General features: G+C 44.9%; 1 protein-coding gene across 1 annotated transcript in view; it reads left to right on the top strand.

Moving 5' to 3' along the window:
- Positions 1-10,126, top strand: part of LOC306942126 (mirror-image polydactyly gene 1 protein-like) — a 41,211-nt gene extending 31,085 nt beyond the window's left edge. The window contains exons 7-8 of the mRNA XM_079527855.1: positions 2,301-2,474; positions 9,781-10,126. Coding sequence (XP_079383981.1) covers positions 2,301-2,474; positions 9,781-9,847 — 241 coding nt within the window. The 3' untranslated portion in view covers positions 9,848-10,126. The remainder of the gene's footprint in view (positions 1-2,300; positions 2,475-9,780) is intronic.
- The last annotated feature ends 2,593 nt before the right edge of the window (positions 10,127-12,719 follow it).

Below are 12,719 nucleotides of genomic sequence, written 5' to 3'. Positions count from 1 at the left end.
CCCCCTGTCAGGTGTAAAGGAGCAACTTGGACACTCAGGCATGAAGGAAGCATGAGTTCAAGTCCGTTGCTCTCCCCATGTCCCCCATATATGGGGACTAGGTTGGCAGAGGGTGTGTAGAGCCCAGGATCACATTAGATAATTGACACAGGGGTGAAAAATGGCTTACAAAATCGTGGGATAAAAATTATTAAAAAAAAAAGAACTAGGAGGAAACTGGATCCTATTGGTTCACCAATCTGAGTGCCCGCCTCCCTCCTCCCTCCCCTCCCCTCGGAGCGACAGGCCTCTGCACTTGTTATTGGTTAGTGGAATACATGTTGACTCCCACTTCCTGTGCCAGATGGGTGTCTGTCCCCAGGCTTTTTATTTTTGAGCTGAATGCGAGCGAACATCAAAGCCTGGCTCCCCAGGCTACTCTGAGTCTGAGTACGACCCGTCACTTATTTAAATGTCAATGAGAGCAAACAGGTGGAATCCATAATGGATGCAGTGTTTACCTGCTTAACGCATTAACGCCCTCTCCTCATTGGTTCATACACCCTTGACCCTTGACCTGCCGTGTTTGCGTTTAATTACACGGACCTGGCAGTCGTTAGCGTGACCTCCGTTCGTTCTGTGGCCGGTCACCTGCTGCGAGAGAGAGCTGATCAATCATCAATATCACTGTCTTATCAATAGCTCTGTTATTGACACTGATCACCCAGTGCAGTGGTCTTCAACCCTTCTCCATATCAAGGCCTATTATTTATTCTTTATTTGTTTATCCTCTCCTACCCAAACCCGTTTATCCTCTCCTACCCAAACCCGTTTATCCTCTCCTACCCAAACCCGTTTATCCTCTCCTACCCAAACCCGTTTATCCTCTCCTACCCAAACCCGTTTATCCTCTCCTACCCAAACCCCCCCAAAAGAATATTTTGTTATGTCGGATAAGATTTTGTAAAATAACACGTTCTTCTTCTATAATCTCTAATTGTGTAGAGTCATTGTATTTTAGGTAATGCAGATGTTTAACAATAATTTAACTCTTGAAAGAAGCGTAGAATTAAACCAAATGGACCCGTACGGGTCCATTTGGTTTAATTTTAAACAGACATGCCGCACGAACATTTCCACAGCTTAATAACACATTATAGTGTCTTTCTTTCTTTCTTTCTTTCTTTCTTTCTTTCTTTCTTTCTTTCTTTCTTTTATATTCAGTGCTGTTTCACAGTCTTGGGGACACTAACATTTCCACAGATTAAAATAGAACTTGCTTCTTTACTGACTGTATGTGTCGTGTCTTACTCTGAATGTAGGAGGTTTAATCCTTATCAAACCTTAATGATAATAATAATCATTCATTTGATTTGTATTGAATTTCACAGTGAATCTCTTGAGTGCTAAAATATGTAATCAATCATAGAAGGTTAAAAGCAGGATATAAAAAAAACATTTTATGTGAATTCAAGTGACCGGGGTGGTTTACCGGGCTGGCTACACAACAATTTATCACAAAAAAACATGAAATAAAAAGGTTTTTAGGCCAGTTTTAAAAGAGTCCATCCAGGGTCTGCGGTCCCCTTCAATCTGCAGCATGTTTCGTGGCAGTGATATGAGAGGCTTGAAGAATAGCGTACCTGTCCTAAGCAGGTTCTAATTATTCATTAATAATAATCATTATGGTTCTGATTCATGGATTATCGATCGGCTACTTTTTATGCTTTTGTGTGATGTCATAATGATCAAGTAAGGTGTACATTTACACACGCAAAAACTCAACGTGATACAAAATGGAGATGGAGATTTCTGCCATGATAACAGCAATGATATGGTGGTGGGAAGTAGTAAGAGAGTGATATGGTGGTGGGAACCCCCAGAGTAATGTAGTAAGAGAGTGATATGGTGGTGGGAACCCCCAGAGTAATGTAGTAAGAGAGTGATATGGTGGTGGGAACCCCCAGAGTAATGTAGTAAGAGAGTGATATGGTGGTGGGAACCCCCAGAGTAATGTAGTAAGAGAGTGATATGGTGGTGGGAACCCCCAGAGTAATGTAGTAAGAGAGTGGCGACACTAGCGTTGACTCCCATTGTAACAATGGAATGCGGAAGTGCTCATTCTATCTCAATGGGATAGTTCCAGCCATAGGAGCAATGTTTGGAACTATCGCCCATAGGTACCCGCTTTGCGGCGAGATCAAAGCGTGTCGCTACTCTCCTACTCTACGCTCTGGGAAAACCTAGAGCAAGATTATTTTACGTGCAATAAAAATTCTCTCTCTCTTTCTCTGTATCTCTCTCTCCCCCCCTCTCCTCAGCCTCCAGCTCTCCCAGCAGTCCTCAGAGACGTCGTGTGTCTCGTCCAGGGAGGAAGGGGCAGCGGAGGAGCTCTCCTCTCAGCTCCAGCAGTTGTCCACACAGCACCAGCTGACCCAGGGGGAGCTGCAGCGCTGCCAGCAGGCCGAGAGAGAGGCGCACCACAAGGTCCAGCAGTGAGTATACACACACACACACGTACAAGAGATAAAACATGAAACACTAAAGAGTAGATTCTCACCCTGCCTTCAGGTTGTTGCCCCTCAGGTTATCCCGCTGAGGGTCTGGGTTGTCAGCCCGGGCCGGTCGGTCCCACAGTAAACACAACAGAAATGGATTCCACCACCACTTTGTGAAATGTTGTTGTTGTGTCGTTGTTGTTGTAAATATCATTTTCCTTTCTCTGGCCAAATGTCTGATTGTTCATGTGATTGTACTTTTTTTTTGAGGGGCGCCAGCCCCTCTTATATACAGCTTTTGTCCCCACACGTCTCAATATTTGCCATTGACAAAGAAAGGAGAAATTACGTCAAATGTCTGCCAAATATGCGCCCCTCACGTCATTTTTTTTTGCTCCTTGTGGGAGATGTGATGACCCTCTGTCATGAGAGCAGAGAGTTGCAGCAGTGACCACATGACCTCTAGTACAAGTCCATCTCAAAGTACATTAAAAAAAAGCATTGTGCTCTTTCATGAACCTGAGAGAACATACTCACCAAGAAGTGTTCTTACTAGTGACATTGACTCGGCTCTGTGTCCTGAAGCTGGCGTTACTCATACAGTACATAATAGAGGAAGCTGTTTAATTTAAATTGCACCGACTTTTTTAAACTTCAGCGAATCGATGGATGGATGGATAGATACAGTAGATAGATGATAGAACCTCCCCATCTTCTCTACTCTCTCTTCCTCCACAAACTAAGTCTCTCTCCTCCTCACCTCCCCTCCCCTCCTCCTCACCTCCTCTCCTATCCTCCCTAAACATCTCTAATCCCCCTCCTCCTCCTCCTCACCTCCCTTCCTCCTCTCCTATCCTCCCTAAACATCTCTAATCCCCCTCCTTCTCCTCCTCACCTCACCACCTCCTCTCCTATCCTCCCTAAACATCTCTAATCCCCCTCCTTCTCCTCCTCACCTCCCCTCCTTCTCCTCCTCACCTCCCCTCCTTCTCCTCCTCACCTCCCCTCCTCCTCTCCTATCCTCCCTAAACATCTCTAATCCCCCTCCTTCTCCTCACCTCCCCTCCTCCTCCTCCTCCTCCTCACCTCCCCTCCTCCTCTCCTATCCTCCCTAAACATCTCTAATCCCCCTCCTCCTCCTCCTCACCTCCCCTCCTTCTCCTCCTCACCTCCCCTCCTTCTCCTCCTCACCTCCCCTCCTTCTCCTCCTCACCTCACCTCCTCCTCTCCTATCCTCCCTAAACATCTCTAATCCCCCTCCTTCTCCTCCTCACCTCCCCTCCTTCTCCTCCTCACCTCACCTCCTCCTCTCCTATCCTCCCTAAACATCTCTAATCCCCCTCCTCCTCACCTCCCCTCCTCCTCACCTCCCCTCCTCCTCTCCTCTCCTCCCTAAACATCTCTAATCCCCCTCCTCCTCCTCCTCCTCACCTCCCCTCCCCTCCTCCTCACCTCCCCTCCTCCTCTCCTATCCTCCCTAAACATCTCTAATCCCCCTCCTCCTCACCTCACCTCCCCTCCTCCTCTCCTATCCTCCCTAAACATCTCTAATCCCCCTCCTCCTCACCTCACCTCCCCTCCTCCTCTCCTATCCTCCCTAAACATCTCTAATCCCCCTCCTCCTCACCTCCCCTCCTTCTCTCCTATCCTCCCTAAACATCTCTAATCCCCCTCCTCCTCCTCCTCACCTCCCCTCCTCCTCACCTCACCTCCCCTCCTCCTCTCCTATCCTCCCTAAACATCTCTAATCCCCCTCCTTCTCCTCCTCACCTCCCCTCCTCCTCACCTCACCTCCCCTCCTCCTCTCCTATCCTCCCTAAACATCTCTAATCCCCCTCCTCCTCCTCCTCACCTCCCCTCCTCCTCACCTCACCTCCCCTCCTCCTCCTCCTCACCTCACCTCCCCTCCTCCTCACCTCCCCTCCTTCTCTCCTCTCCTCCCCAAACATGGAGGTGTTACATTCTGTATCTCATGTCTGGTTCCTCTGCTGGGGAATATCTTCAAAACGTGCACACACACACACACACACACACACAGGCGCACACACACACAGGCGCACACACACACACACACACACACACACACGCATGCACACGCGCACACAAACACACAGTCAACTCTCTCCATTTCCATCTACAGTATCTCTCTATCATCTCTCTCTCTGATGTCATAACAACATTATGTATCAGGCCAGCAGACAGACGGAGGGACGGCTGAGAGGACAGATGGAGAGGATAGCCTGGAAGCCAGACGAGAAAAATATTTGCCCTTGGCAGATTTGGTCTGGATTTCACTCACTCCGAATTAGTGAGGGACCAATCAGGAACCAGGATGCATTGCAACATATGGGGCGGGTTTATATCACCTGAGACATTTTTTTTAAACCGTCCCTTAGAAGTTCCACACAGAGGTTCCAGGCTAATATCTATGGTGTGTGTGTGTGTGTGTGTGTGTGTGTGCGTGCGTTTGCGTGCGCGTGTGTTACATCTCTGAATTCGGGGTTTATCAGCCTACTCTGCATGTGGGAGCTAGTGATGGTGCTAGATTTTGGCAACACACACACACACACTCCTATCCTATCCTGTCTTCTCTCACCTCTCACTCCTCATCTCAGTTTGTGCGTGCGTGCGTGCGTGCGTGCGTGCGTGCGTGCGTGCGTGCGTGCGTGCGTGCGTGTGTGCGTGCGTGCGTGCGTGCGTGTGTGCAAGTGTGTGTGAAAGAGGGGAGAAAGTGGAAGAAGCACTCACATATAGGCCTATTTTACGTAAGTAAAAGTAGAAATACTAATTTAGAATAAAAGTGTACAGGCACACATATGCGTCTGAAGGGGTGTAGCCAACGCATACCAAAGTGTCAAACATTACAAACGCGTCAGACAGTTTCCCATGTTGCCTTGGGGGTATAAGGATGTCCAATATTGGCTTTTTAACACTTAGACCGCTATCATTTATTGAAAAATTAGGATCTAATTCACGCCAGCATTTTTTTAATTTGAGCTCTTATTTTGAAAAGCCGCCATTTCCGGTCCACAACCGGTAGTCCTACGTTAGGAGTTTTCACACAGCTGGATGGGCCTTGTTTACAATGTGAATCCAGGCCGGAGCTCCGGAGAGCTCTAGATTGTCAGCTCTGTGCCATCAAAGAAACGCTGTTTTGACCAAAAATGCCATCTGGGACAAGGAATAGGAGTTACAGGCGATTGAAAGAAATGGATAGAATGGATGCTTATGGCGACGACGATCTAAGATGGGCGATCCAGTCCTGTGCTAACAACACAGCTAGCTAACCGGCTAACGTGAGTAGCATTTTGGCTCGAGCAATCGAACGCGCTATAAAAGCTCAATTGCCGAAGGCCGTCGGCAATGGCGTTAAGCGCCAGTATCAAAATTAGGCTTCAATTGACTTTAATCGTCGGCAATGGCGCGGAGGGTGTTAATATACGATAATAATAAATGATATTTTCCGATATAATAATGTCATGTTCATAGCGGTCGACAATATCACAGGGCCATCTCTACGTTGTTGGCACTGCTAAATTGCTGGTAGTGTGTAGTTGGTTTGACTTTCCGTTGGAGTGGTTGAAACTAACTGAATGAACTAGCTACTAGCTAAAAGCCTGTCCAGTGGGGTCAACCATGTCCTTCTTTCCTATTGGTCAACCATGTCCTTCTTTCCTATTGGTCAAAGTTCAGCCATGTTTAACCCATTGAGACCTGGAACGCATCCATGTCACGTTAGCGTTTAACCACATTAACCATTAACCCATTTTGGGGCGGGAATCCCTTTTGGTGTTTTAAACATTGTTATAATTTAGCTATTGAAAAATAGCAGATCTACAAGCTCATAGCGCGCCACCGAGTGGCGCGCTATGAACTTGTAGGTCTGCTATTTTTGAAAAATCGTTAAAATGTGCATCAAATCTTTCCGAAAATTGTCATGATTTAGAAAACTTTTTTTTTTAAATTTCGACGTCAGGCCTGAATGGGTTAACTCCACGTGTCAAACGCAACACGCCGCAGTGGGAAGCTCCGCCCCTCTGTCTCCACGCCCATATATGGAAGTGAACGGAACGCGTCTGTTACATGTATGTGTGGTCACGCCCTACAGTGGTTTTGCCCCAGTTCGCACTCATTGGTTGCCGTTTCGTAGTTCTCTCTCCATCCACTACCATTGAAATAAGGTGTTTTTCAGTTGCTTCATATTGATATTCTGTGCGTTAAAGTCTTATTTTAAACTTGGTGTCAGTAAAAAAGGAACATCACAGGTGCAGCACGGTGACTGACTGGTCATATCATGTTTATTTTTTAGTTGTTTTTTCTTTTCAAAAAATTATGCAAATTCAACATAAACTAGGCAGAACCAGAGCGGAACAAGGCCTGCTGGGTAGTGGGTAGTCAGTCAGGGACCAATCAGATGGCTGACAAATGGTGAATTACATTATGTATCCATTTGTTAGGCTCTCTCTTTCTCTCTCACTCCCTCCACACACAAACACACACGCATGCGCACGCGCGCACGCCGCACACACACTGCAAAGTAACTGAAGTTATCAAATAATTGTAGTGAAGTAAAAAGTACAAATATTCTGCCTAAACAAAGGTAGTGGCATAGTAAGTAAGTACTGTATTGTCCCGAAAATAAGACGACTCTGATTATAAGACGACCCCCATGTTTCAATACTCGTTTGTGGAAAAAGAACATTGAATTTCAAATAGTCTAGTGCCCCATTATAATACGACCTCATTTTTTAGGATATTTCCATTGGAGAAAAAAAACATAGTCTTATATTCAGGACAATAGGGTAGAAGAAACGTAGTCTTATATTCAGGACAATAGGGTAGAAGAAACATAGTCTTATATTCAGGACAATAGGGTAGAAGAAACATAGTCTTATATTCAGGACAATAGGGTAGAAGAAACATAGTCTTATATTCAGGACAATAGGGTAGAAGAAACATAGTCTTATATTCAGGACAATAGGGTAGAAGAAACATAGTCTTATATTCAGGACAATAGGGTAGAAGAAACATAGTCTTATATTCAGGACAATAGGGTAGAAGAAACGTAGTCTTATATTCAGGACAATAGGGTAGAAGAAACATAGTCTTATATTCAGGACAATAGGGTAGAAGAAACATAGTCTTATATTCAGGACAATAGGGTAGAAGAAACAGTCTTATATTCAGGACAATAGGGTAGAAGAAACATAGTCTTATATTCAGGACAATAGGGTAGAAGAAACATAGTCTTATATTCAGGACAATAGGGTAGAAGAAACATAGTCTTATATTCAGGACAATAGGGTAGAAGAAACATAGTCTTATATTCAGGACAATAGGGTAGAAGAAACGTAGTCTTATATTCAGGACAATAGGGTAGAAGAAATGGTAACTTATCATCCGTCTGTACTTAAAGGGGAAAACCACCCATTTTCAACATTTTACTATGTCATTAATATACCTTAGAGCTGTTGTGTGGAAATAATAAAAAAGTTCCCCCATTCTGTGTTTCCTAGAACTGTAATTATGAAAAAAAACATTAACATGGTGAAACACATCTTGATGACATCATCAAGATGTGTTTCACCATGTTAATGATTGTTTTCAGACCTCTAGTTCTAGGAAACACAGAATGGGGGGACTTTTTTATTATTTCCACACAACAGCTCTAAGGTATATTAATGACATAGTAAAATGTTGAAAATGAGTGGAATGCCCCTTTAAGTGAGTCTATGGTCTGGAGCCAGGCTGGTAAATACAGACAGACACGAGTTTACTTGAGTAAATCTACTCAGTTACTTTAGTTTCCACCACAGTAGGCTGTGTATACAGACTGGTGGAGTGTCCCCCCCTCTGCCCCCCCCCCCCCCCTCTGTCCCCCCCCTCTGTCCCCCCCCTCTGTTGATCCATCATCCCTCCACCCGTCTGCTGACCAGATGTGTGCGTGCGTGCGTGCGTGCGTGCGTGCGTGCGTCCGTGCGCACGCGTGCGTGTAGTGGTTCAAACCCCTGCTGGTATGGGATCACATTGTTATTGATTGAATACTTTATTAGTCAGAAGTGTAAACAGCACGAGGTACAGACAGACGTTAAAGGTTAAAATGATAATACCATTGTGTTCCTTCCTATGTATTAAATTCATCAACATAAAACATTTACATAATATGTGTCATCAACAAATGCACTATTACACTATTACAAAGGAGAAAAGGGGGGAAACGGTGGCAGTGAATGACACCTCCTTTCAAAAGGAATTTAAATGTACCTGCCCTTGTGCATGGTCTCCTCATATATGTTATTAATTAAGGCCAATTTAGAAAGAAACCAGTGATACACACCCAGTAATGGATGATGTCAGGGCATAAAGAAACCAGTGATGCACACCCAGTAATGGATGATGTCAGGGCATAAAGAAACCAGTGATACACACCCAGTAATGGATGATGTCAGGGCAGAAAGAAACCAGTGATACACACCCAGTAATGGATGATGTCAGGGCATAAAGAAACCAGTGATACACACCCAGTAATGGATGATGTCAGGGCATAAAGAAACCAGTGATACACACCTAGTAATGGATGATGTCAGGGCATAAAGAGGATGATGTCAGGGCATAAAGAAACCAGTGATACACACCCAGTAATGGATGATGTCAGGGCATAAAGAAACCAGTGATACACACCCAGTAATGGATGATGTCAGGGCATAAAGAAACCAGTGATGCACACCCAGTAATGGATGATGTCAGGGCAGAAAGAAACCAGTGATACACATTCAACATTTTGGTGGCGTTCGTAGTAGAATGAGAATTGAGAAAAAATTATGGTGGTACAGATCATGGTCGCTATGACAGTAATGTCAGGTATGTGGTGTGTTGCATGGATGCACCTGGGACGTATCCTCAGTGATGTATCCCAAGGTCATCGGGGTGATCAAGTCCCGACTTACGTCCCAGTAGCTATACTTCGGTCAGTCGCATTAGGGCAAGACCAAGGCCACACAGTCCGTTGCTCCGGAACTACTCTGCCGGGACTGGGAGGTAGATCAATCTGGCGCGTGGAAGGACTAGAGACGCCTGGGACGTATCCTCAGATCCTGATATGATTTTATGTTTGCACCCTTTCTATGGTTCACTGTATCATTCCTCTCCTCTCCTCTCCTCTCCTCTCCTCTCCTCTCCTCTCCTCTCCTCTCCTCTCCTCTCCTCTCCTCTCCTGTCCTGTCCTCTCCTCTCCCCTCCCCTCCCCTCCCCTCCCCTCCTCTCCTCTCCTCTCCTCTCCTCTCCTCTCCTGTCCTGTCGTCAGGTTGGAACGTCTTGTGGAGGTGTTGAGGAAGAAAGTGGGAACAGGGAATGTCCGAGCAGTGATCTGAACGAGTCTTCACATGGTGGCTTTTACTCCTCAGCTCTTCTGACATCCCCCAACTCCTTCTCTCCCCCCTCCTCTCCTCTCCTCCCCTCTCTCTCCCCTCCCCTCTCCTCTCCTCTCAGGGTTAAGTACACAGAGCCTTCTACTGTTCAAACAGTGGTTAGAAATACGTCTCATTCCTGATGAGGCCCCATCTCTCTTCTTCCCTGATGCTCTCTCTCTCTCTCTCTCTCTCTCTCTCTCTCTCTCTCTCTCTCTCTCTCTCTCTCTCTCTCTCTCTCTCTCTCTCTCTCTCTCTCTCTCTCTCTCTCTCTCTCTCTCTCTCTCTCTCTCTCTCTCTCTCTCTCTCTCTCTCTCTCTCTCTCCCCCTCTCTCTCTCCAGTCCTTTTAACTGCCTTTCTTAAAATATTGTTCTTTCTGTCTGTCTCTCTGTGATTTTAACTGCACCATCCAAAGTTTATTTTTGAACTCTTAAGGCAGTTTTTGTTGGCAGACCTGGTCCCTGTTTGACCTGGTCTACAGTAGACCTGGTCCCTGACAGACCTGGTCCCTGTTTGACCTGGTCTATAGTGGACCTGGTCTACTATAGACCTGGTTTCTAAGAGACCTGGTCCCTTTTTGACCTGGTCTATAGTGGACCTGGTCTATAGTAGACCTGGTTCCTGACAGACCTGGTTCCTGATAGATTCTGCCTGATAAGTCACTGTCACGTTTATAGGTCACTATGTGGTTTTATTATGTTATTTTCTGTTGTTCATTTTTGCTGTGGTGTTTGTTGTGTTCATTTAGGAAGTCACTGTTTGTATTTGTGACTTCATTATATTTGCATGTTTTTCTATCAAATATCTTGAATATCAACTATTTTATTTGTGTCCCTGTTGCTGTTAAATTGTCATTTATGTAGAGTGATGTCGTTTGTTATCAAATCGGATACATTTCTGAAGCGTTTTGAATGGTGTAATGAAGGCATTTTACACATGATATAAGCTCAGATTACAAGGAGGAGACATTTGATCGTCTCATGTTGTTTGATGACCTTTGACTTTTCCGGAACTTTTACTGAAGTTACTTTGTGTTTTTAATGTCTTAAATAATCATACTCAATATGTTATGATAATCAACAACGTACTGATCCATTCCCCACTGATGCGTTGATCAATCAGTATTGCCGTTAGTGTCTTCTGTATGTTGGTTGTGTGAATAAACATTTTAGAGAATATTTCTAGAATCACTTCTGTTCTGTTTGATTATTCTGCTGCCATGTAGTCATTTATCTGTTGTCTGTCTTGTCCATCTAGTCCAGGGCTTCTCAAAGTGACGCCAGTCCCAGAGGCGTATCTACAATAAGGCGAGGGCAGGTGTCCGCCTGTCCAAATCCATTTCTGGCCTGGCCAAAATCCATACAATGAGAAAAAAAGAGGACAAAAACAAGACCTGAGAACTATTAATGGACAGCTGATTGGCCGTTGCGATAGAGCGCGACCCTCAATCACCCATTGGAATGTAAATGCATGCCTTTCAGCCTTTGTATCCTACTGTCTGGCAGGTATATCTCTTTGAAAACCTTTAGTGCTACGATTGTATAGACGACAATTAACACATCTTGCCTGCCCAAAACGTAATTCCTGGATACGCCACTGGCCAGTCGTGGGCACTTGTCGGTCGTTATTCTGCCCGACAGCGTGGTGTCGCATACGGTTAAGCAGTGGTGTAATGGTGATTTTGTACCACGCCTACATGTGTGCACGCACACAGAACAACTGATAGCCTATTATTAGTAGTGTTGTTTATAGTGTATGAGAGTTTTAGACACACAAACACAAAAGTAAACTTAAAATAACCCGACAACTTCTTTACTGCGCTGAAGTAACGAAACTAAGGTAAAACGTTTGCTTTGGACGAATCTGTTCTTGATGGAGGAGGTATTGTTGTTGCGTGCAGAACGCCACAGAAGCAGTAGCCTACTGGAGCCATACTGCTGTGTTGCTTACCGTGTATGAGAATGTGCGTTCAAGTAAACAGTTAAACCTGTTGTTATGTGAAGTGGTAGCCATTTCATTTGCGCACGGTACTTAGTTGACACTGTGTGAAACTAGGGGACCGTGTCCACCGGCAGTAAACCTAGACCACTGCAGGGTCCTTGGTGCGTCTTGGAAAGTCTGGTGACCCGAGGTTATAGGTGTGTCTTCTCTTGAATTGAATCTAGGGGGATGCGTTCCCCCTAGATGCGGGGGGGGGGGGGACACCACTGGGGTTACGGTTAGGGGCAGGGTTAGTAATGGAGCGAGTCGGACCAACGCACCGTCCGAATAATGACGCCAGGGTTGTCTCAGAATACTTATAATATTTGGAATTCACTTCAGTTTAACCACTCTATGATTAGTGAAATACACCTGAGTTGCACTGTACACTTACTTGTATACTGTTCTTCTTCTACCCCAACTCTCTTCACCAAAAATAGCAGATCTACAAGCTCACAACTTGTCACGTTGTGACTCGTGAAAGCAAAAGTATTTTATTCATTTTGTTTGGAAACTTTGCAAACTTTCCTTTACTTTTTTAATGGGAGATAAAAGTGCTCTCAGCTCTTGTGTTGATTCAAGGTTTGGATGATAAAGTATCCTAATTTCTAACGGTCTTAAACATATACTATCCCCTGATATTAATTTAGACAGACCTGTGACAAATCTGACTAAATTAGCCAACCTTTATTCTGTTCTATCTCTCTCTCTCTCTCTCTATCTCTCTCTCAATCTCTCTCTCTCTCTCTAGTTATTAAAATGTAACTTTTAAAGTTATTTTCCAGTAGGTCACGATGAAGCCGGTTGAAGGCAATATTCAGAAGCTCTGAATTACTCCGATGGAGATTAGTCACA

This window comes from Electrona antarctica (assembly GCF_951216825.1).
Source record: "Electrona antarctica genome assembly, chromosome: 18".
Lineage (NCBI taxonomy): Eukaryota > Metazoa > Chordata > Actinopteri > Myctophiformes > Myctophidae > Electrona > Electrona antarctica.
The sequence above is the reverse complement of the archived record's forward strand: the minus strand, read 5'-3'. Positions and strand labels throughout refer to the sequence as shown.